General features: G+C 32.5%; 2 protein-coding genes across 2 annotated transcripts; one reads left to right on the top strand and one right to left on the bottom strand.

The window, feature by feature from the left end:
- Positions 1-7,841: 7,841 nt before the first annotated feature.
- Positions 7,842-10,307, bottom strand: LOC136983177 (tektin-1-like). The gene is made up of 8 exons (XM_067279833.1): positions 10,088-10,307; positions 9,843-10,017; positions 9,609-9,768; positions 9,206-9,276; positions 8,952-9,104; positions 8,667-8,883; positions 8,445-8,599; positions 7,842-8,373 (listed from the first exon to the last, which is right to left on the bottom strand). The coding sequence occupies exons 1-8, from the start codon at positions 10,254-10,256 to the stop codon at positions 8,076-8,078; spliced, it is 1,398 nt and encodes a 465-aa protein (XP_067135934.1). The 5' UTR covers positions 10,257-10,307; the 3' UTR covers positions 7,842-8,075.
- Positions 10,308-11,874: 1,567 nt separating this feature from the next.
- LOC136983142 (forkhead box protein N4-like) lies at positions 11,875-26,405 on the top strand. Its single transcript, XM_067279780.1, has 5 exons — positions 11,875-12,251; positions 13,043-13,085; positions 18,638-18,827; positions 18,923-19,155; positions 26,020-26,405. The coding sequence occupies exons 1-5, from the start codon at positions 12,133-12,135 to the stop codon at positions 26,293-26,295; spliced, it is 861 nt and encodes a 286-aa protein (XP_067135881.1). The 5' UTR covers positions 11,875-12,132; the 3' UTR covers positions 26,296-26,405.
- The last annotated feature ends 732 nt before the right edge of the window (positions 26,406-27,137 follow it).

Genomic DNA, 27,137 nt, shown 5'->3' on the forward strand with positions numbered 1-27,137 from the left:
AAAAGAGTGATGCTTGATGAAGTACACTTACTGGAAAACAAAGAGTAGTGCTCGATGAAGAACACTTACTGGAAAGAAAAGAGTGATGCTTGATGAAGCACACTTACTAGAAAAGAAAGAGTGGTGCTTGATACTTACTAGTAAATTATTTTCTGATTATTGAAAGAGAATACTTACTGGAATAGAAAGGATTGTGCTTATTTCCTTGATATAAAATGTTCTTAAAATAAGCATTTCTCGAGAGTGCTTCCAGTAAGTATTTTCCTCGGGAAAGTGTTTACTAGATAAAATAGCAGTGTTCGATAGAAAGTACAGTATTTAGTGAAAATAAAAAAATAATAATTAATGAAAAAACACACTTAAAAAAGTAAGGATAATTATTATAAATAAAATGATAATAATTGGAAATTTTAACATATTAAAGTTAATTATAATTATATTAGTCGCAAAAGGCGCCTATTAACGGATTAGTATCGAGGGAATTAATTAAAAATAAGAATTTTCCTATTAAAGTTTTTTTTTAACTCGTCAAACTGATAAAAACAATAACAATTAAAGGTCGTTTATCAGAAAGAAAAATTGAAGTTATTTTTTTCTTTTTCTTTGATGAAAAACTCGATACTTAATTTACTTTTTTTCTTTTTTTCCCTTCTTCTTCCAAGTTTTTGGTGAGATATAAGCTTGTGAAGTTGAGTGATATTTTGAAGCTAAACACTTCTGAAGTGTTTAGATAATGTTTTAAAGCATAAAGTGTTGAAGGGTTTTTTGAATGATAGTGTCTCGTAAAATATAAACTGCTGAGGTTTTCAAAACTGTTTTGTGCAACGAAAATTTACCAAAGTATTTAGATAATAACGTACCGTTACGTTTCTTACAGAGGTATTTTTACAAAGATTTTTTTTTTGTTTTTAATCATTAACTCTTTCTGCCTTAAAGCACTAATAGAGCTTTTTCCTTCCATACCCATTGTGAATTTACACGGGCCCACAAACGAGGGAGGTCAAATGGCCCACACGTCCTAGAAAAGTGAATAGTAAGAGTAACTGTAACACATTTATGGGGATTTTTCTTGGAGGTTTTCTTAGAGGTGTGTTATTAATACATTGGCATCGCAATACTTCCAGCATTTCGCATTATCGCTTAAACTTAGCTGTTAATATACCCAAAAAATTAATTTACTGTCGAACCTCCGACAATGGCCATCTCTAAACGGCGGCACTTTTACGAAATGCACACAAAGATAACCAAAAACAGTCGTCCGTTATTCACAGGTTTGACCGTAAAGTAAATGTTTATAATTAAAGAAAAAAATTAAAAAATACAATAATTAAATTTGAAATAAAATACATAAAAATTGACACTTTAAAATATAATGAAAACGGATAAAAAAATAAATAAATTTAAACCACTTACTCTCAGTGGCTCCATCTCTCGTCGAGGGGATTGATGATTTTCGAAATAAATTATTTAAAAAATCACCCCTTAAAACTTAACAGTTTTTTTAATTCAAAAGGACAAGAAGATCCACTCGAAGTCGATAGAAAGCAACTTCAGAGCCACTTATTCTCATCAACGAGCGGTAGTTTCAATGGTAGACTTCTATCAGCAATTGCTCGTTTGGCAAAATAGCTTAAGACGTGACCCCATAACAATGCTGTTTTATCTGGCAACTGGCAAGTTTGTTAAGCTTTTAATTGAGAATCAAAGGGAGTAAAGTTGTAACGGGGTTTCTATACAATGTCCCGTTGAAGTTATCCGTCTTCGTCACTTCAAAATCGATTAGTTTCCCGAGATTATTTGATGTTTATTGACAATTCTAGACGTATAAATTGTACGAATGTCTCTGTAAATAGCTTAAAAGTTTGCCTTTTCTGCTCGAATTCCCTTAATTTGATTATCAAAGTACAAAGGGAAGGATATTCAAGCAAATCGATGGTTAAGTCGTCAGAATTAGTTTACCAGACAATGCAGTGAACAGATAAAGAAAATAAATCCCATACGATTAATATCAAACAAGAATCGAGAATAAATGTAAATTTTCTAGATTTTTCTATCGATTCCGATCGAGAATTTCGTAATTAGTTTTCATGATTTTGATAAATTTATAGGGCGCATTAAATTTTCTATACTCGTAACGCTGTGTTGAACGTATACGCAAATTGAGAGTAATTTGCAATTACCATGTTGGTAATCAATGCTACAAGTTTGATTATAATAATGTTATTCTCTTTCATTGCCCTTCTGCAACATCTGCCATTTTCTGGTAACGATTGCCTCTTCGTTACGTTTCCACATTTAAATTGTTTAAGCACCTTTAAAACGGGATCTTTGTATGTAAATACGTAGAAAAACACTTCTTTTTAAAATGAATTTTAAATGTCTATGACGTTAAAGCACCTTCAGCAGGGAGGAATCCAGAACAAAGGAAGAATCTGTATCCCTCCATGCTGACCTTAATTCGTTTCAAACATTTAAATCACTGAAACACATCTAAATCGTGATCTTTGTGTGTAAATATAAAGAAAATACCCCTTTTAAAATACCTGTTAAATTTGTCAAAGCTTTAAAAACTTCTGGAACATTCAGAACAGGATTTAGACTTGTGACCATGGGCTACAGTAAACGAGAGGCCTTTCCTTCTTCACTATATGCAACTTAGGGCCCCACCTCTTCGTAACGTGGGGCCTTAAGTTGTAGCTTATATATAAATCCGGCTCTAATAACGGTTACTCTTCGTTATGTTTGAAGAGTATCTTAAACATGATTTATATATAGAAATGAGGAAAATATCTTTATCTTTTAGCTTTTTGAAGTATGAAGAAGAAAGAATATTCAGGAAACTAAGATATAATCTAATAATAAAATGTCTTCATGGTGTAGGGAATTTTCGTGTAATGTTTTTCGTAATTCGTGTGATTTTTTAAAATTGTTCTTTATTAAAAATGCTAAATTTACTATTTTTTTTTGGTGTGTTTTTCAAGTAGAAGTAGAAGAACACACACTCTTAAGCATTACCCACTTCTTCTACCTCATCTTGATGTGTTTTCAATGGATGGGATCGAGTTAAAAATGCTTGTTTTTGTAATTAAACGATGTGTTTTCTAATGTACAACGATACTTTTTATTAAAAATTCTTTTTCTATTCCTAATTTTACAGGCAATTTTGCTAAATTTCTATTGATTTATTATTATTATTATTATTTTTAAATTGCTTATTTTTAAATTAAATCCACTGTTGTACCACGTGTTACTCTCCAGACATTCGCTTTCTATTAGAATTAATTTAGTTTAAAATCAAATTTTTGATAAGGAAGAATTAATTCTAATTAAAATTATAATTTTTCTCCATAAATTAATTTATTTTAGAAGATTTTATAAGTTTTTATACGACGTTTTAGGTGTGCCAATGCTTAAGAACTCCAACTTCGTGCTCTCGTCTATGGCATACTTGATTTATTGTATTCTCTGTTTTCTAAGAAGAATTATATTTTAAAAAATTTCAATAAATTCCGAATATATTTAAAAAAATAAAACCACATTTATTAAACATTTTTATGCTATTGTTTGTAAGCATTTTTTTTCATAACTCGACAAGCGTACCCGAGACAGAAGAGAGGAGAAATTAAACCGACTTTCGGGCCATCCTCGGCGCGTAGATTTCCATTTAAATGCGTAAATTTCCTCTTCCTTTCCAGCAGAATTTGCATTTAGTTAATATCCTGAAATTCCTATAAAACTGTTTAAGGAAATTAGGAAAGGGATACCCTAGGAGGCTTACATAATTTTAAAGGAAGGATATTTGTAAAGTCATACAACAACATAAGTTTCGAGATCAATTAGAAAATGCAACGTAGCGTAACCATAGACCTTCCAGTCATTGGAGTGAGAGGAGTTGTAAGCAATGCTTTGGTACTCATTCATCATTTTAATTGAAAATCTAACTAAAGGAGATTTTGGCATGATATTGTCTATCCAAACAATTAATTTATTACAGAAACTAAAATGCCAAACGACTTCAAACATTCTTCTTTAAACAGCAAAAAAAAAAACCCTTTTCTTCCTCTCCTCCTCCTCCTCCTCCTCCTCCTCTTCCTGCTCCTTTCCTAAAAAAATCAGCAAGAGCTGTCGTTCCACATCTTAAAAAATGAAGGTTTTTTTGGAAATTAATCATTTAAAATTTATAATTTAATGTTATAATTTCTATTCGATTGAAATTTTTATTTTTTGCATTTTTTTAATTCTGACTTTTAGAGAAAATGCAATTAAAAAATTGCATTTTTATTTTTTTTCGCTTTTCTTTGTTATCTATCGCCATCGACCATAAATTACAGTTAATTATAATTAAAAATTAATTGTAAATTAGTTAATTTAATTAGAATAAATTGAAAATAAAATTTATAAATTAAATAAAGTCGAACCTCCAAACAGCGGCCACTCCTAACAATGGACATTTTTCGGTTCCACGTCAATGGTCGTTGTTCACAGGTTTGACTTTATTTTATGAAGAATGATGAAAGTGATGAGGATAGTCACGTAATAAAGATGAGGAAGAGGAGGATAAAGGAATGATGAAGATGAAAAAGATGAAGCGATGCAGATGATAAGGGGGGATAAAAGTGATAAATATAACGTAGAGAAGTAATGAAGATGAGAGAGAAAGAAGTGATAAAAATAAAAATAAGAGAACAAAAGAGATAAAGATAAGGTAAAGCAGTGATGAAGATGAGAAAGAAAGAATGATGGCGATATAAAAGAAGGAAATACAAGTTATGAGGCAGAGAAGCGATGAAGATGAGAGAGAAAGAAGAGAATAAAAGTAAGACAGAAAAGAAGAGAATGAAAGTGATAAAGTTGAGAAAGATGAGAGTAAAAGGACGAAAGTGACGAAGATTAAAAAAAGAAGACAATACAGTGATAAAAATGAGGTAGATCAGTGATGAAGATGAGAGAGAAAGGTGATGAAGATATAAAAGAAGAAATTAAAAATGATAAGGATGAAGATGAAGATGAGAGAGAGAAAGAAGGGAAGTAAAGTGATAAGGATGAAAAATATTAGATTTTTAGTTAAAAATACTTAAAATCGATAAATTTCTGTGTTTGATGATCATTTTTATAAGATTATCAGATCTATAAATTCTTATTGAGAAGTTTAATCGGATTTTCCAGGATTTTCTCAAATCCATTAAGTACTTCCTCTTTTTTTTTCTTTTTGTAACGATCAGTTTTTGGTAAATTTTATGATGTAAGGTATTTGATAGAAATTACGTCAAATCGCACACACGTACATCTAAAAACTATTATAAAAATGGGACGAGTTTTATTATTAAAACTTCGATCTTTCGAAGCCAAATTAGAGAGACTAAATATAGTTTCGTTGCTGGAAAATGGGCTATTTGGTAAAACATTCCATCGTTTAAACTTCTGTAAATTGCTTTCTGTTCTGTAAAAAAAAGTATTAAAAAAATAGAAGGCATTTTTGCAGAAAACTCCTCGACTTGGTATAGACATCATGCTCCATTTCCGTCTTCTTTAGCAACACTTTCGAGATGTGACTCGAATGCTGATCCTCATCCCAATCAAACATCGACGATCAACTGTCACTGGATATTCTTAACATTTTTTTCTTTTTTTCTCCTGCTACTTTTATGTCAAACTGTTACAAATATCCGTGAAATGAATGCGATTTTAGTAAGTAAACGTGTTTAGAAAGCTTACAGTTCAATAATAATTACAACTTTCTTGTTTACTAATTGTGAAAGAGTATTATCACTTTATAAATTAAAAATAAACATCATCATCATCACCATCAGTTTACAAATTACAAAAGGGCATCATCATCTTAGAAGCAACACCATATTAAAGTAGCATCATCACCAACCTAGAGAGACGGCTTCTAGTTATTTTATTTTATATATCATCAATTAATTAACGTTTAAAGATAGGAAAATATCTTAAAAAATAAAAAAATAAACGATTTTATCGAAGAGTTTACTTACATTACACAAAATAATGCAAAGTTTGTTGAGTGGAGTGTGTTTTTGTACGTAAAAGTACTGCATTTATCCATTTATTTGTGGAGCGAATGCGTGACAAGAATAAAATAACTATTTTTTTTTTTCTATTTGTTGTTTAACTCGAAACAAAACTTTTAACTTCTTAAATGTCAATTTTTCAAATAATGTTTTGGGAATAAAACTATCAAGTTGTGATAAATGTTCGATTCGTGAATGCATTACTCTTTCGTCACGCCAATCCACCCTCACCCCTCTTCTACTTTGTTTCTATGCTTTTAACATAATACAGTAAAGTTTTTTTTTAGAATATTACATCAATTTTTTGATAAATATATATATTTTATCTTTTTTTTCTAATTTTATCGTATTACATCACTATCGAAGCACGTAACTTTTCATTCCTTTCCTCTGTTGCTTAGCAGTAAATCTATTTACTTCTCGGCTAACCGTAACCGTTAAAAACTCTAGTAGAAAATTTAATAATAAGTTACCTATCTTCTGGAAAATTTTTATAGTTTATATATTAGAAAAATATATTGCAATATCGGGGAATTTTATACTGTATACACTTAGCTAGAATGCCAGTTTATTTTGATTTTATTTATATATATATATTCATGCAAAATAGTTTAAATGCTTGTAAAATAACAGGAATTTTTATGTATTTTAAATCATGTTTTAAAAATTTTAATGAATTTTTTTTTCCAAAAATAGTAGAAATGAACGTTGAAGTATTCATCCAAAAAAAAAAATCTGAATAAATTACTATTACTTAAAATAAACAAAGTTTTTATATATAAATTTTGTTTCAAACTACATAATTAATGAATGGTACATTTTTTCACATAATAAATTTATTAAAAATTCCAAAAATAATATGAAAATGTTTTAAAATTATGCGAAATTTTACAAAATTTAATGTGTCATATCTTATTTTCTACGCGGAATTATGTGTTTTATGTGTTAAGCGCGATATAAAAATCTATTGTATCTTTATTATTTATATTATTTATAAGGCATATGAAATTATTTCATCACATAAACAAAGAAAAGACAGTTTTCTGATATATTTCGATAGTGTTTTTAGATATTCATCCTTGTCACCACCCTTTTCTAAGGCTCTCAATTCTTGAGTATAAAATCGGTTACATCAATGTAAAATGACATCGTTTCGAAGTATAAATTAGATGCAAAAATATTCAAATCACCTAGTTAAGAACTCGAGTCTTTGCTATCAATCACAAATATACCAGAAGGAGAAAAAAAGTGTACATATATAGCCGTTACAACACGAACTTTCGAAGTAAAAATGCAATAAACTAGAAAAAGAACGAATAGATAAGCAAGATAAACCTAGTAAGAACCTTTTATTTGCATAATAAATCTAAAATTTAACGACTTTTGTAGTTAAACTGGCTCCAAAATGGCTTCCCAAAATGGCGATTTATCAATAATCAATCATGTTTACAACAATAAAGAATTGCTTATGTTCTCGCTCGGATATAGTTAATCGCTCTTAAAATAAATAACATAGGAGAAAGGGAATTTTAAAGTTTTCTTGATTAAAATGGCAGTATTTCTAGTTGAAGAGAGACTCATAATTAAATCTGACAGTTGCTGGAAAATGTATGACTTTCCCCCACTTTAACGTGTAACGTTGTTTGGTGAAAGATGTCAGAAACTAAAATTCCAGCAGTAAATTCTAACGTTTAAAACTAATTACCTTACTTTTCGACTGTATAAATGTTGGAAGTATAAACATTTTTATTTTTATAAAATAATTTTAATACAATTTACTACTAAAAGTAATTTATTATTGTTATTTTTATTTATATGCTTAGCAATTAATAATAAAAATATTCCTGTACAATATAATTTTTGAGAATTTTACTTGTAGTGCCATCCCGGGATAATTTTATGCATTAAAACTGTCCAAAATTTTTAAATTTTTTGCTCGTGTAACTTGGTGAAGAATGTAAGAATGTGTTGAAGATATGAAAATTCCGTCATATTTTAAATTTTTGTGTTAAAATTTAAGTGAAAATCTCTAATTTTTCTCATCTAGTAACAGACACAAGCAGAAACTCCTTTAGTACTTAGTTTCCATCGCCAGGGGAATGAAGTGGGCTGGAATCTTGTTCTCTTAGCTAGACATTCTGTAGGTTGTTGCTGTTGTACAGATCTTCTCAATCCTTCACAATACTCTCTATCCACGAAAAGATGAAGAGAGATCGTATCGTACTGTTTTTCTAATAGATATCTTCTAGCTTGAAGATCAGAATGAATTTCCTCATTTTTTCTTAGACATAATTCAATATTTGTAGTTCTTCCATCGGAAGCTTTCAATTCTTCTTCGATTCTAATATTAAGAATTCAGATAAAGATTCATCTTAACTTAAAAATCCTTCACGTTCGAGTTATAGTACATACCTCCCGCTACATCGATCCTGTATCTGTTCCCTAGGAGGTTTGAGAAATTCTCTTTGCTGTCTCCAAATTGCCAACTGAAGAGCGTGCTGTTCTTGATAGCCACTACGACGTAAACTAAGTGTTCTTTGATCCGAAAGTTGTATGTCGTATAAAACCTATAATAGAAAGAAAATATCATACGATTCTAGTTTATATATAATTTATTACGTCTACATTCCTTACAGCTGTAATTTCAGCTCGAATTCTATCTAAACGAGCATTATTCTTCTCTATTTCCGATCCTAAAGCATTGTCTGTAGCTTTCCAAGCCTCGTGTAGTTTCATTTTACATTCTTGTAACACTTGTTCGGCACCTCTGCAACTGTTGCAGCACGCTTCTCTTATATCCGTAGACGTTTTTATTAAATTGTTAACATTGTCATTCCATACATCGCAATTTCTAAAACAAGAATTATAAATTTTAATAGTAAATACAATTATTAAATACTTGCCAGTTATATATTTTACAATTTTTGAAGTTTTGGGGGTTCAGTTGTAACGTTAGGAGGTTCCCTGTAAAGGAGTAATCTGTCGTTATGCTGGCAACTTTGGTTGATCGAAGCGGCTATAGTTTTGTATTGAACGTCTTTTTGAAGGTAAGGACGAATTAAACGCAGTCTTCTACGACGAATTAAGTAAATGAGTTAGATATAAAACTGTATAAGCAAGATACATCAAGCAACAATAACAACAACTTATATTTGAAATTAATTTAAATTTACTTAAGGTGTTTTTCTAGTTCTTCGACTTTTGCTTTCAAATCATTTATTATTTCTTCTATAACATCTCTTTCCTGTTAAATAATTTATTTAAATTGAAAAGTCTTGTAATATTACAACAACAAAAAAAAATCTTATGTAATTTTTAAAAACTTAAAAAAACTGCTAACAATGGCGTGACGGTCGCTAAGATTTAAAAAACGGTCGCGTATTTAAATATTGACGACCGTCACACCATTAACGACGAGTGTCGCAACTACACAATATGTCACGAATCAAAATATTTAATTATTAAAACTTTGGGATGTGAATTACTTTACTTGTCATTTAAATTAAGACGTAATTAAACTTGTAAATTTGCCTCGATACCTTAAAAAAAGATTAAAGAAAAATGTTTCCTACATACATTCTCCAATGCTTTATTAATAGAATCTGCTGTAATATTTAAAATATTTATTCTTAACTCCAAACACTTTTCGGTGATGACAAGATGGCGTTCGACATTCGAAATTATTTTTAACAATTCTCGAATGATAAAATTGCATTGTAAATCCGTATCGGCTATTCTATAAAGTAAATAATATAAGGCATTAATAGCCATTATAGATCGGATCATATTAATTTTTTTAAATTTAAGAACCTGTCAATCTCATATCTTTCTGTTTTTTGCCAAAAACTATAATCTTTATCGGACATATTATAAGTTTGTCGGGTCCATAATTCTCCTTTCTCTCTATCTTCCTCGCAGTTTTCGCGTACATCCACTGCGTCGTGAAGGCAATGGGCGGCTTTATACAGCAAACTATTTGTGATTCCTGTAATTATTTTCCCAAAATTTATAGAGTAAAACAAATATTCTTAGTAAAATATGAAATCTATGTTTACCCCTTTGTGGCCCTATGAAAGGCTGTTTATAAGCGTGAACGGTGCGTGCTAATTTTTTCAGTGGTACTTGTTGATCGTTATGGAATCTGCATGGAAGATCTTGGACTCCTAAAGAGGTCCATTCCATAAATCGTTCTGTACTTGCTTCGTTCATTTTTAACCAAGCCATGTCGTGAATATGCAATTCGAAACCGTTCTCAATTTTAAATTCTTATTTCACAGAACAAAAATCGATTTATACGTTATTATTTAAATTTGTATTGTTAATAACTTTTTTTAAATTTATAATTGATTTAAAACTGCTTTTAAACGATTAATAACGAAGAAAAAATAAATATTTATTTATTTTCCTAATATCATTTTCTGACGCCAGATAGAGGGAGCTGTTTAAATCAGCAAATGAAGCGATGACGTCACGGCGTTAGTAACAAATCTAAAAAAAGATATGTAAATAACAAATAGATAATCGTTTCGGCCAGTCCAATGGCCCGATGTGGTCACGTGACTCTCGCCGACGTCACAAAAGAATTAATGTACGGTAACAATCAAAATAACGTAATATCGCGCCATCGTCCTGCACTAAATCCGAAAATCCCGAATAGCTAAAAATTATTACGAGTAATTTAAAGAGCAATATTTTTTCACTATAATATTTGTCGGCCTCGGTAATTAAATCAAAATATTTCACTCCACTCGAGGGAGGAGAGGATAATAAAGTATATCGTTGCCATAGCAACGTGGAAAATCCATTTTGGTGCGGAATGAATCATCAACTCCGCATTTAAACGTATTTATTTATAAATCGGAATCTCGTTAAATAAACAAATTTATATATATTTTAAAGCGTATTAATAAAAATTCCGTTTTTAATTTGCGTTTACGGATTTAAAAAAAAAAACCATTACAGCTGTCTTTATGGTCAAACGGTCTCTAGGAGATTTACACAGTCGCTACCCGCCAAGGTCCTTGTACACGAATCGCCCAATGGGAGCGCGCCCTTGACGTCACGTGATGAGCTGGACCCAATCGCCGTTCGTAATTTCAAACACTCGTCCTCTCTTTGTCCTAGGGGTCAGAAGCGTACAAACAACGTATTTTGATCAAAAATTTAAAAATAATCGTTGAAAATTTTAAATGTTAGTAGCTTAAAAAGGCGAGAAATTCACGTAAGTAGATTAATATATATATTTGATAAGGTGTAACGTCCGATGGAGGTAGACGCTTGTCAAGTACGTTGACAGGAGTACGTTTGGCGTTGCCGTCGTCGACATCGAAAGTGTTTTTCTACTCGTTTGCGAGTAACGTGCGTCGAAATGACTGTCACTCGGTTTACGTTAACATCAACGTCATCATCGTCGTCATCATCATTCGTGACATACTTCCTGTAATAGAGCAGCATCCCCGAACACGTGGATCTTCACGATGGATTTATACGAAGACACCTTCAAGTTGCAGGACATGATCGATTCCGACATACGCACCGAGCTGGATTTCCCGTCGGACATAGCAGATATATCGGACCTGCCCATACTGACTGCCCTGACGCCGGCCGAGCCCCTGGATAACTGTTCGGAGGGCGAAAACTGGTCGCAGAACTCCCACCTGTACGGCATCGACGTGGACGCGGGAGGAGGCATCCTGGTCAATCCCCAGACCGGCGTGCCCATAGGTTTGATCCAGCCCCAGAGCGTCTCTGGCCGACGTCCGCGGTCACCCTGTCCGTGGTGTCCGCGCAGCCCGTCTCGTCCTCGCCGGCCCTGGTCGTGGCCCAGCCCGCCACGGTGCAGATAACGCACATAGTGACGCCGCCGAACGTCTCCGAGGGATTCGTCCGGCGGGTCGACCGGCAGCGGCTCAACATAACCGTGCCCGTCAACGCTCCCTCCCCCGGTGCCGACGACGCCGACCCCTGCATCACCGGTCTGCCTCGGGTCGTCATTCGCAATCAGAAGACCGACGGTAACGTTGCTAGTCTCAAGGCCAAGCAGAAGGGAAAGGGATCCAACAACAATAACAAGGACGGTTTGGGAAGGAATGACGGCCAGATGTTTCCGGACAAGTTCTATCCCAAGCCTGCCTATTCTTACAGTTGCCTCATAGCCATGGCCCTCAAGAACAGTCAGACAGGAAGTCTGCCCGTCAACGAGATATACAACTTTATGATGTAAGTATATTTTCAATGGTTTATGTTTCAAGTTTTCTCGTATATATTACGTCTATTGAATGATACATTTATTGGGAATTGCATAATTTGTTTCTCGACATCACGTGTCATCCACTCTGCATCGTTTCATCAACGATGCTAACTGATCGTCAATAAAATGAGATTGTAATCAATGCACAAATTGACGGATGTTTCAGGTGTTCGCGTCTCGAAAACGTTAAGAATTTGATCTGTTTTCTTTTATATTTTTGATTATAAATAATAATTATGTCATTCTTTAAGTAAATATTTTATATCTGAAGTTGCAAAAATGTTTATTATTATTATCGTCATTGTTGTTAACGTATACTGTTGACCTTGATATAACAGGAAGAAGCGATGGTTTGGTAACATCGGTTGTCCATTGTATCCGAAGATGTCACAGTCAACTATAAAACAAACTTTGCATATACATGGGCTATGGTAAGACAGAGAAACGTGCTTTAGTGTGGTAAATGGGATGAGAACAAACACCACACTCCCAATCGGGAATGTAAACAATAACTGTCAATGCACTGCCTATCGCGTGTAACTGTCAATGGACATTACGCACACTACAGCATTCGTAGTTTCATGTCGAATGCTGTTTCCACTCTTCACACCTCACGTATTTGGTCTATTATTTCCAAAACTTGTCACGTAAGGGTCTACATCAAAGGTCAACAATATATCGAATATACAAACATTAATGAAGCTAAATTACATTTGGATTATAAACACTATATAAAATTTATTATTATTTTATTTTATAGAGAGAATTTCCCATATTTTAAAACTGCTCCAACAGGATGGAAGGTAAGCTTTTAATTTTATTTTTTAATTACATCATTAAACACGTTGTAAGGTCAGTGTTGTTATCAATTAGACTGTGTACTAATTAAAGTACTTTTGAGGGATGTTTTCTGCATATTTACTTATTTTTTAAACTTGTAAGACATATTCGTATGAATAAAAATTGGTAAAAGCACTGTAAAACATGTATATATGCTTATATAAGGTTGTATATATGTATATATGCTTATATATTACACGGGTTTTTGTCTGATAGAAATTTTTATAAACATTTTGTCGGTTGGAAAGTCATTCCTCACAATTTATTCAATGCAAAAATGAGAATAAATTGATTAAAAATAGATTAGTATATATGTATATACATTACATTACCCCTGCTCGATACTTACCGTGCGGAACATTAAACGTATGCTCGGAAAGCTGCCTCGCAGGCTAATAAAGCATATTTATATAGAGTAGATTCGTTTACTAATAATTACAATATACTTTTTGAAAATGAAGTAAATGGTAAATCACTTGAAATGTGATAACGGTAAATTCTTATTACTTTTACAAAGCAACTTTGAAAACCGACGCATTGTAATACTCGTGATAAATATCAAGTAGAGGTAATTTGCTGCATTTTTGGATCTATGAATGATAACTATATTAGTTTTCACGAAATTATTTTTGGTATTTGCATTAAGCAAAATAAAATGTGACTTTCTAACCAAAAAAAGCAATATTACTTGGCTTTAAAAAATTTAAAAGTTAGAATACATCATTAATTTTAAGTTTTATTTCTTTTATCGTCGTATTCTGAATCTTCTTTTTGGAAAAATTATATAAGAATATTCCCTAATTATGTCGCAAAATTCTACATTATCCAAAGAGAATAATTACTTAAAAAGGAATATTTTTGTAAATAACATTAAAAATAAAATTTTATATTTCTCCAATTTCCAAAAAAGTGACATTAAAACATAATAATTTTAAATTAAGGAAAACAAACAACTCATTTATTTTGTAGACTTCTTGTTTATTTATTAGAAACACTCCTGAATATTTAAAGAATTTTTTTATTGACGCTTCTTAGAGCGGTAGTTTTCAATTTTAAGCCGGTGTCCTAAAAGGCTTTGGCGTGCTTGCATGCGACACACCCGATACCCAATAATTTATTTAAAGTTTAAATAAATTATTGGGTGTCGGAAAATCTTGCAACACGCTTAGTCGTCGGTCGTAATGCTTCGGAGTGCCGGGAAAGTCGGATCGAAAGATGCGTTACTTTAAAAATATATCTAAATAATTAATGACTGCATCACCTAAGATACAAAATAGATTTGCTAAATTATTCTTCTTGTCGTCGGTCTAAATTTTGTAATTGTTACGTCGTCGTACGGATCGTATTCGTTTTATATATACCGCGTAACTTGTTTTTATTTCGTAGCCGGGTGATAATACACGTAAGTATAATGATATAGGGTGTATGCCCGTCAGCGGGAGTAAGCAAGAAAAGATACCGGGTTATTTTTTCTTGTTGACTCCCGATAAAGAACTGTCCACAAATTACATAATGCAGATAAGGGTGGGTGGATACAGGTAATCGTTACGATGCATTATAAGGGGTGGGGGTGTTTACGAGAATGTTATGTAATGCTAGGGTCTCTCCCTTGGGTAACAGAATGATTCATTTTTGTATTTGAAGTGTTGCACAGCAAATCGTACTGTTTACGTCACTTTTTTGTACATTATATGTGTAATTAATGTTTGGTAATTGTATTATTCTTTAGTGTAATTAAGGGATCGAGTATATATATGGCTTTATTATGGTAGTGGGTGTGTGCAACAACATTACAGGGGAGTTGGATAATAGTTGAAATTACATAACACTATAAAAATAGTGTTATGTAATTTTCATGTTAAGTTTCAACCCTAAGAAATGCTATTTATATATAAATGGGTATAGAGTTCAACATAAAATCTCATTGTGCACGAGCTTCATTTTAATATAATTTTACAGTATTCAATAACAATGATTTACATACAAAAATTAAATTGAATTTTTAGTTTAAAGTTTAAATATAATTTACAGTGGGAACTGTTGCAAGCAGTAAGTTTGAAATTTGGTTATTAAGACATGTACCAGTGCAGGTGAAGTTGATGCTGTTAGTATCATACAGTGGTAATGATACTTCATATGTTATGCAATATTAACATTAATATTGCATAATATATATTATATTATGGTGACATTACATTATATATTCGTGTCTGTTTACATATTTGGTGTACAGTCACAATAATGTATACTGTAACACAAGAAAAACATAGTTTCCTAATATCTTCAGACTTCAAGTCTGTTACAGATTGAAATATTACAACACCTTTTCAGTTATTTTGAACAATTGCTTATGCCTTACTAATGTGAATAACATTTTTATTGAAAAATGAATATAAAGCATTATTGATCAGTAAAATCATTGTTAAATAGGAAGACGAGTATATAATGGTATTCAATAAAATTACATTAACTCAAGAAAATTTATATCTATACTCACACAATGACACCTTTCATACTTATTCCAGCAACTTTATTTATAAATATGAATGCTTTTGGTCACCTTTAGTGGCCCTCTTCAGGTTACAAGCTGTTCCATTTATCAATCATTTAAAAGAGAAATGTGCACTATAAAATTATGACTTTCCATGCTCTTGTCAAACGAGCTTACCCACTCGTCAGACACTATAAAGGAATTAAATCATATTAAACATATAGCTAATGAACACGGATATAAGTCATCACTAATCAATACACTGATAAATTCCATAGGAGGAGAACCGAACAGAAAGGCTTTAACAACCAATGAAACAACTATACGTTTCACCTTCAATTATGAACCAGAAATGCATAATTTATATACTAAGATTTACATACATAAGATACATTTATATAACCCAGGGTAGACATCATTCCTTTTAGTAGACTCGAGATTTAACAGACCTTTAACGTATGTCAGCTCTACATATTGTTTCCTGAATACAAGAATTAAAGAACATAAATATGATATCAAAACAATTTTGTAACTTCGTTGGCCCAATGTACTGTACATCTCAATCTATGGTGTCCACCTGTTGGAATGAAGCCGAAATATACAAAGCCAAATTAAACTGATATTGCATAAACAACGAGTATATATTCTTAGACCAGGCTTGGCAATGCTGGATATGTATTCGTAATTCATAACCCCCAACTACATTTGTTCTTATTTTAATATTATGTGGAATTTATTCTACGGTTTAAATTTTATTCGCGTCGGTTAATATAGAATGCTTCTTTAAAAGATCATATCCGTGGAATGTTTCTTTACCTTTTAAATGGCTGATAAATGGAACAGCTTGTAACCCGAAGAGGGCCATTAAAGGTGACCAAAAACATTCGTATCTCTAAATAAAGTTTGCTGGAATAAGTACAAAAGGTGTCATTGTGTGCGTATATATATTAAATAGTTCCAGTTTGGTACAAAGCTTAAAAATTTATATCTGCTGCATTTTCAGAATCATTATATTTGAGTTGCAAATAAACATATGTATTATCTGCCATAAAGGTAGAGCAGGTGTTCCTGCATTCAGTGGTCTGTTTTCACAGGATTTGTTAGTATGGGAAAATACGTAGAGTTAACAATAAGAAAAAAGTGTGTGGCTACTGTTTTAGTAAGGGAAGGTTTCTATATGTCAGATAGCTTCTTGGCTGAACTTTAATCAGTCCACAGTGTCTCATTTGCTTTATGAGCTTGCCAAAATGGGTTCTATAGTAGATAAACAGTTTAATTGACAGAAAATAATATCCACTCTCATCCGGGAGAAAGTTTTGAAATGTTTATCTCAAAAATCAACATCCATAAACTTGAAATTTGACTGGAAAGAGCATGTTGATGTAAAAGTGGCTTCAGTAACAATGAGGAAATTTTCCCAATTGGAACTCAAAGGACATTGTCTCAAAAAGAAGCCCCTTTTTCCGACAAAGAAAATGGAAATGCAGCAGCTTTAATAGGGTAACGAACATGTTGGATGGTCTAAAGGTGTGCGGAAGAAGTGTACTTTTTCAGACGAGTTGAAATTTGAGCTGCATGGCTCAGATGGCAACTGTACGTTAGGTGAAGAATTCTATCCTAATTGTGTAAAGTTGTGGTTGAATCATCCATTAGAGCTTATGATCTAGGTGTTATCTTTTTCAACAAGGTGTTGGCTGGCTACATTTTGTGAAGGTTCAGTAAATGTAATTGAAGAATACTAATGCCCACAATTTTTGATCATTTTGAAAAGATTTAGTGTTACTGTTAACATGCCTGCTCCTTGCTACAGAGCAACATAAAATGGTAAGTACAGTAGGTATCTAATTATTGTAATCATTTTGGGATTCTATTGTAATAAATAATTCATCCAGTATTGATTACCAGCTACCAACTTCAAAATACCTAGCCTAATGCCAACAGTTTAAAGCTACTGTATTATAAGAAAATAGTGGTTATAATAATTAACTTAAAGCACTACATGTTATCGAAAACATAGCAAGACTGCCAGCATAAAAAGAAAGCATGTCTCATTTTGTTTACAGCTTAGCATTCTCATGCAGTCATCAGATAAGGGATCAAGGGCCTGGAATCTGTAATCTCTAATCTCTATATTTGATAAAGCATTGTCAAAGCTCTCTCAAACGGTACCAGCCTTGTATTACTGGTTGATGGCTGCAGTGATAAGCACTAAAGAACTGTGACATCCAAGAGAAAAGTAAAGTCACAAAATAATGTCTTGATATTTCTATTATGTAGTAATTATATAAATTATTATATAGTAGTTGATTAAAACAGACTTTTTTTAATCAGAATAGCATACAAAATAAGATTCTATTGGTGCAACACCATCTCCCATTTGGAGAACAGTCCCACTTGTTCGGTCACTCTAACCCAAGATGCAAAGAAATGATACATTAGAAAATAAATATGGTGCCCTGATTTTTGGTTTTTATTGTCACTCTCATTATCGACAACTATTCTCAGTCTACTGTAGGATGAAAGGACTTGTTTATACATCCAGTGTCTAGTAAGTGAGCCAGAAAATAAGAAACTGACAAATGAGTGAAGAAATTGTCGTTAAGCAGCTATAAAGACGGTGCAGTAGTGGGCATTTGCATGCCATCGATTCACTCGATCTGATTGGTTCGGCACTCGAGCGACAATTCTGAAAACATTTATTCGTTTACTCACTCTTCACTATAAGTATAAATGAATTGAGTAATTCATTTGTTGCTCATTCACTAAATGCTGGAAGTATAAGTAAGTCCTAAAGTTCTTTAAACCATATTTACTCAACAACTTCCATGTTAGTCCAGCAAATTTCCTGATTTATTTTTTGCATGAGTTTATTTTCTAGCCCACTTATTGTTTTAGCAAACAGGAAGAGGGAGACAGGTTCGGTTACGCTCTTCCTGGTGAACCGTATTGAATGTATTTTCAATTGAATCTTGATATACAAAATATTTCCAAACTGTTACTAATTATAAAATATTTTAATTACAGAATTCTGTTCGACACAATCTTTCTCTCAACAAGTGCTTTGAAAAAGTGGAACCACCAGTCGGTAACGGTTCTCAACGCAAGGGTTGCCTATGGGCAATGAACCCAGCCAAAGTGGTAAAGATGGATGAAGAATTACAGAAGTGGAGTAATAAAGATCCTATAGCCATTCGTCGGAGTATGGCAAATCCAGGTAACTCTTGCCAATTAAAATTTATAAGGAAATTAAATGCATAAATTGTATCCATCAAAATAGAAAACTTATCTTATTCTTCTAAAATATCGTAGAACGGCTATCTCTTCTGGAAAAGGGGCATCTTAAGAAGATGCCCACGGACGAGAGTGCCAACCAGAAAGACGAGAAAATAGAAAATTCGACTCCAAAAGATTTAGACAACGTGAGCGAAATGATAGACATGAATATAATTGATACGACAAAAGTCGAATCAATCACTGCTGACCTGCCACCGATCGAAGGATCGTTGAACTTGGATCCTTCTTTGCATGGTATAGATCTTCAGGTAAAAGTTTAATTAGATGATACTTCTAAATAAAAGCTTAAAATTATTTATATGAATCAGTTTTAAGAAATAAATTATGTTTATTTTATTTTAAATTTCTAACAATTTTGACGTTAGAACATTATTAAAATCAAATTACATCTTAACCAAAAACACACATGTAAAGCCTCATATGCTAAGAAGACTCACACAGTTTTCTCCACCCACTTTTGATGGTGTCCATTTATTTCCCATTTAAGTATTTTTATCAAATGAAAAAATGTTTTGTATTAATTTTGAGTTAAACTTTTTTACGATTAATTTAATGAACCTTAAAAGAGTTTAACTAATATCAGGCATTATTACACCATTCTTTGCTATAGATCTATGCTCCGTGTTGTTAAAGATTATAAGTCTGATTGTGTATGATGTTTGTATCAAAATGGATATTTCAAATTAAAAATCTTTTCTTTCTTGTCAAATAATACACACTGTAACGAACACTTAAGTTTAAAAATGATACTTTTGTCGTTCATACGACTTGTATTTATATGTTTATCCGTAGAAAGGTTCTCGGATAAGAAGTCATTTCTTGACTTCCTTTCTTGTATTTACTGTTTTGAAAACAGATCAGAAAACAAAGTCATAGAGTATCTCAAACTGTGCCACTATTACTCAAGTTCCAACTTTGTCTCTACTTCCTTCTCAAAAATCTACAGGATGGTCCATTGACTTCACAGTTCCTATCTTGGCCCTCTTCCCAAAAAAGTTAATTCGTGTATCTCTACCTCTTGGCAAAGTAGACGCCATCTTCTGAATCAAGAGTCTATTCTTCTAACTACATTTATTTACATCAAATATTTACAGAAAACTGTTTACCATATTATATGTGGATACCGTATGACTAATCACTTGGGAGATTCTTTTAGCGTCTCATTCCGTTGTGTCTTTTGTTCTCACAGTTCGTATTTTTAAGTTGGATGTCTCAACCAACCAAAAAAACAGGATCCCAACAAGTGATGAGGGAATTTTGTTGTTGTTTGTAGCAGCCAGGTGCTAAAGATAAAGGTGTGGACAGATCAAATCACTCTTACATGTAAATGGTTTATAGAATTGTTTACATTCATTGTTTTGTTACATGAATTGTTTACATGCATGTACATGTTTTATTTTGTACACATTTTTATGTTATTATTTTGTCAGTTGAACTTAAACAAATGTTGCAATAGGCTAATTAATTAAATCAATATAAAAAAAATGATTATTGATATTATGAAATAGCCAAATATTTTTTATTTAGAAAATTCTCAAATGTATATATACATATATATACACACACACACATCCCGAAAAGAATGCTACCATTTTAAATTATCATAATTAAGTTAATTACTAGGTATTTTCTAGGAAAACACAAATGTTTTGTCTGCAACGTTGGGGAGGACGTGCATGTCCATCATCATAACGGCCAAAAACATCAAGAAATGTTTTATTAGCACCTGAATATGTGGCCAGTGGTCTACCAACTCCAGCAACTGGTTGAGTTGCTGGAGCTAAAATATGCACACGTGTGGCTGCGGGACACACGTGTGTGTTTTTAAAAATTGATTTTGTCAGGGCATTTTGCATGTTAAATTTCTGTTGTACAGATCAAAATAAAATCTTGTAGAGATCAATGTAAATTGACAGCAGTAGTAAACTCAATTAACAGGTAATTTGCGACTAGTTTATGACTGGCAATTGGCCCATAAATTTTACATTGCAGATTTTGACCTGGGATATGTTAGCCTATAGATCAAATTTGAAAATTCCAACTTTGTTACATCAGCCTTGCTGAGTTGTATGTGTTTGCAAAAAATCATGTTTAATGGTTGTGCAGTTGCTTTAAACTTCAATCACAGAAAAAACACTTTCTGATTTATGCAGAACTCTGTTCAGTTATCCAAGAATGTTGTAATTTATATTAATATATTGGAAAATCAGCCAAGTTTCACATTTGCCTATTACAGTCTCTCAATTTGGCACACGTCTGACCAATGCTCAAATTATTCGTAAGCTTGCTACGGCATATCCATTGTCATTACTCCCATGGCAGCCACAATTCTACCACTACTGCAGATTACTCACGTTCACAATGACAAGTGATTTCAACTTTGCAAATTGCAGAACACAAAATGTCTTCTCTGTTGCATACTTGCTTCTTTCATTTATGGTGTTTCCTAGAAGTTGTAGATAACGAGAGATTTGAATGCAGACGGCAGACAAAACTAGGACAGTTACTGTGTCAGTTGGTGTACATTGCATACTTCTTGGATAATAATTAACATAATTGCAATTTAAACTGGGTTAGAAGCCATTCCAAAATGTTATGTTGAGTTATAAAGTGAAACAATTTAAATTCACACATTAAAATTTGGTATTTATACATTAAATAGAAATCAAAAATTACATTGGATAATTATATTATTTAAATAAACAAACATCATCATCAAACACGATATATTTAAAGCTATCCTCCAACTAATGTCGAATATTATCGAGCTAGAAATGCCTAATAATATTCGGCATTAGTTGGAGGATAGCTCTATATTATTTAAATGAAATTATAACAAATGTGTATATAAATTTATATAAATCTTAACCACAAAGAAATGGGGGATTCATAATATGTTAAGGCTCTCTCTATTGGTGATGCAAAGTCCTTTGATTGCCACCTTATAGGTGTCAATGGCTTCTGTTGTTCTTAATGTTTGTACATCAGATATTTTCCTTATTCTCCCCAAAAGGAGCATACCCTAGGTTCTTTGGTGTATTGGGCTAAGGTAGTGGTGTAATTGCCTTTAAGGACATCACATTTATGTTCTTTTAATCTGGCCTTTATCAACCTACTACTTGAGTCTATATAAGTCTGCTGGAAAATGGCTGTTTGCAACTCTGATATGAATAGATAGAAGTGGAAGATTCTATGAATGTTACTTGTCAATGGTCTTCTTCACTCTAACACGTGGTCTTTGTCCAAACAGTACATGCTGGAAAATGGCTGTTTGCAACTCTGATATGAATAGATAGAAGTGGAAGATTCTATGAATGTTACTTGTCAATGGTCTTCTTCACTCTAACACGGTGGTCATTTGTTACCAAACAGAATTGGGGTTTATCGCTAAAGCTGATTTACTGCCAGTTTAGAGCAGTATATTCTTCTCTGTCAACTGCAAAGGAACTATGTTAGGTTGCTAATGGCAGGTTGTGTAACAGTTACTATGAATTCAAATTTGCTTCTGCTAGGCCTGCCATGGTATGGGAAGAGACAGGTTATGTAGCAAGACTTTCACTTATCTCTGGATGATAGATAAAGACACCATTACAGCTGTTTGTGTTCATCTCATGATCAAACAATCATCTGTCTTGGTAGTCTTCTGGAGTATCCTGAAACTGCCTGTAAATGTCAATGTATGTATATGTCCTGACATATTTATTACTTCCAACATCCTCTTACAGACAGATCAGAACAACCTAGATGTCAAGTAGTTCAGCAAAATGGCCATCTTGATTCTTCAGCTCAATGATATGGCTTTTCTCACACTTTGTCAGTTGTGTGTAACATCTTTGATTGTATTGTACAGGCAAGCCTGGCATTTGAAACTTTCCAAACAACTACACTGAAAATTATGAACACAGAGTCCCTTTTATAAGGCTACTAGGGTATCAATTTTAAGGCACTACTGGTATTACCTGGCAACCAAACCATAACTGTTCTGTTTATATGCCTGTCTGAGACATAACTATAGCAACTTTTGCTATACAGTTCTGATTTCTTTCAGTACAGAATAGTTTTTATATGTCATTTGGTGTCAAGAGTACAGATGGGTCTTCATATTTGTATTTGCAGATTTGTGTTTTTGCAACGGCAGTCATATAATTTATCATACTAAAAATTTAACGTTGCTCTCTGTATTTGACTCACGGGTCATGCATATCTTGTCTTGTGGCAGGCATCATCCAAGTACGGCTGCTTGTGATTCGAGTTTTGTCTGGTGGATATTCTGATTCACCTTGCTCTTAACTATATAATTAAGTTCCGATATAATATTTTGGGAAATATGGATCTAAGACAGGACTAGCGAAAATTTACGACGACAGGAGCCATATATCACCTATCGGAAACGAATGCCACATTGAGGGTCTAGAAGAGGCTGCATCTGGCTCACTGTGGATCTAAGACATTGCTCACATTATTGTAAAACATGATTAAAACCTTTAAACACACAATTTATAACAAGTTCTTTATCCTTCTCAAATTAAATTTCTGTTTAATAAGCTATTTTCATTATTTTTACATTCGTTTCTTAATTATATAAGTTTGTAATAGCAATGAAAAAGTTACAGAGGTACTTTAGAGTTATCTATTTTTATTTATTTTGCAGTTTGTAAAGTTTGTATCTTAAAAAATAATATATTGTGTAATTAACTGTATATTCAAATCAGTGAGTTAAATATGAACTAAATGCATGTTTAATTAAGTACTTATAATATACAAGGTGCAAAGTAAAGTCTAGAAGGTGCACTAAGGACTTTAATATACAGTGTGTATCATAAAAACTTGTGCATCACTCACACTTCTGTGTGAGTGATGCGCAATATATGACACACAGTAATGAATGCAGCATGAAGCCATAGAAAAATACGTTATAAATAAATACATAGAAATGAATGAAAGCACATGGATAAACACGAGAAATACACATTTTACAGTTTGTGCTCAATGTGTGCATTAGGATTTCATGTTCCTATTTATGTAAACAGGTTGTTCTCTCATACTAAATCGGTCATGTTCTACATCTTTGTAATCTACTTTTTTCAATGTGTGTAATTTTCAAGATAGGAATGCTAACTTTGAATTTTACCACTAAGGACATTATAAGTGGTCTTGTCTTGTAGAACATAGTCATTTTACTCTAACTATATATCATATTTGTAACTGTAGCTATATCATTTGTCAGTTACATGATATAAGGACTTCACTATGAACTTTGTGTATATGATTGTGTGTTTGATAGGGTAACCAAACCAAAGTAGAACTTATAAGGAATTTGACAAGGTTATTAGTCAGCAAATATAAGCTGGCCATGTTTGTTGCACCAATAGCCCACAGTATATTTGTATGAATTTTGATATCGAAATTGCAATCATTGCAAGTGTACCAAAGGGTTACTTAAAGTAAATATGAAAAATATTGGAGTAGAAAACATTTATATTAAATATACCATAATATAACCATGCAATTTATTTGTACATTTATTGGGCTGCAGTTTTCAAGTTGCACACCTATACATTCCCACTGTCATTCATCTGTGATTATCCATCCTTTGTTGATCTCAAGAAGGGAGTTAGATAGATGAAAAATTAAAACCAAATATGGAAAGATTAGGGGCTAGAGATCTTTATTAACTGTATACAAACCTCTGATTTGGACTAGAAGTCATGTAATTTTAAATCAAAATTTTTTTGAGAACAGAGTTAGATGGATTGACTGGCATAATTCAATTGTTATCAGGAGAAGCATGATGTACTGGGGCAAGAGACTACTAAAATCCAGTTGAGGTATGGAAAGCTTAGGGATTGGAGAACCCAATTAATTGTACATGAACTTCTAGGCTGGACCGGAAATCACATGATTTTTTTAATTGAAAGATGATTAAAGTTTGCATCCTTGCAAGAAAATAATTTCTTGTTAAATGTGAAATTTTCTGATCAAAAGGAAAAAGAAACAAATTTTTACCCTTAATTTATTATAGGTCCAGTTTAATGCAGCCGACAAAATCCTAAAATCGGTTTGCATTATAAGTGAGTCAGCACTGTTGTCTGTTAAAGTGGCAAAAGTCAAAACTTCTGCCACCCTCAGTATTTTGATATATCTAGATTCAAAATCAAGATGAAGAATTGGGTATACCCATCCACACATTTACAGACCAGTGGACCTGATGTCTCTGAGGTCGGATTGCATGAGGGTTGGACCGACCACACGTGGTTGTTGTGACTGTTGGAGACTACAGAAAGAGACTCGGTTGCTCGTCTTTATGCTAGGTTCACTTTTGTGGACAACACTGTGCTGGATCGTGTGCAGTCGGCCATTCTAGGGCGTGTGCATGCATGCCTCAATTTGTGTGGTGATCATTTCGAGCATCTTCCTGTGTGAGCATAATGTCGTATGCAAGTATCACGATGTTCACATTTTTCTCGAAAACTATGGGTTGTAGAGATATGGTTTTTGGGTCATTTTTTATGTACTCCACATGAGGATTCTCACTCTGCAGAGTTTATGCAGTCTTGATGGGACACCCTGTAGATTAGTGTGTAAACATTCCATTTGATCTAATTGAAATTAAATAGTAGCCGACATTCTCTCAACCCAAGTAAAGTGGAATTTTTCAGTATGAACATCACTTAAATTTCTAATTAATAACTCTAACATTTGTATTTGGATCATGGTCAACTTCTCAGTAACAGTATAACACTGCTGTTTCTCCCCATCTCTCTACAGCAGTTAATTTATACAAATGGAAATCTGCAAAAATAGAAAATTCTGAACAGTTCCAACAGATTTTAATCTATATAAATTGAAAGAAATTACAGATATATTCATTATTTAAATTTTTGATGTTGTAGAAGTATAAATATTCATTTGAAACATCCTCTAGAAGTGATGATGAATCCTTTGGGCTAACTGTGGATAATAATTTGAAGGATATGCTGTAATTTTTATCAGAGATTCAAAAAAAAAACCAGCAAATTCTGAACATTTGTACTAATTTAATTTTAAACATTGCATTTATACTATTAATTTTTCAAGAAAATTCTCCACTAAACTCATTTCTATATTTTCAGAAAGGAATCTGGGAAGAACTCTGTGATGATCGTCTTCAGTTTCTACACGACGCATTGTCTCCTTCCACTCCGTCTCCGACGCTCGAAAGCGACTGCGAGAAACAAGTATTATCGCCGGATACAAAGAGCTTGTCATTTGTACATGGTAATTACATTTACAGCCACGCCGACGACGACAAAACACTCAATTCCTTAAACACTAGCCAGCAGTTATTATTAAAATTACCATCTGTTACAGAGATTGCAGATGATATCGAAACCAAATGTAGTTCGTAAAATTACAAATTTTTAAAAACTACAAAAAAAGAAAAAAAAATTACACACATTCCATCAAGTTTTGACCAAAAAAAAAAATTCAATCGGCCGTCCACACGGGGATAAAAGAGTGCCTTTTTTTGTCCAGTTTTTATCCAGGGATTAAGCATTGATTCGTAGAGATTAATGTATTTGGGATAGCCATACATTTGCAGCTCATTTTTTATGATCTCATTATGATTTTTGTAGATAGGCATTTTATTGAGGTACCGGTTCGGCGACCGTCTCGACTAGAAAAACGAATCCATAATTCATTTTACTCGTGCATTTTAACGCTAAAATTTGAAAGAATATTCGAATAGCGGGACCAAAACATTCTAGTTACTCTGATTCAGAGATAAAAATTCATGTAAATTAGTGTTAAAAAGTTAAATTTTTTTACATTGTAAATAATCATTAAAATCATTTAGGAGGTACTATCAAACACACATTTTTTTAAATTCATTTTTTATTTTTTAGCCTTAAAAATTTCGCAAAGAGCCATCGTAAATTATACTTTTTACCAGACGTTTTCATATAATCATTATTTATTTCATTTAAAAAATATCAGACGTTTTTTCGATCTTTATTTTAGCAAAGCAATAAGCAATGTAGAGTTTGTATATGATTAAAAACGATTAAGAATTTGATCAAAAACTCTTTTAAAAATTTTTTTTTGTAATGATATCTTTATCTAAGCTCACGGAGATGAAAAATACGAAGCATTCGAACGTAGATTATATAGAATTTTGGATAATTCGTTAGTATAAACAGGTTCGTATTATTGTGTCATTGAATATATATATATATATATACATATAGAC

The sequence above is a fragment of the Centruroides vittatus genome, unplaced genomic scaffold (assembly GCF_030686945.1).
Source record: "Centruroides vittatus isolate TY-2023 unplaced genomic scaffold, ASM3068694v2 contig_877, whole genome shotgun sequence".
NCBI lineage: Eukaryota > Metazoa > Arthropoda > Arachnida > Scorpiones > Buthidae > Centruroides > Centruroides vittatus.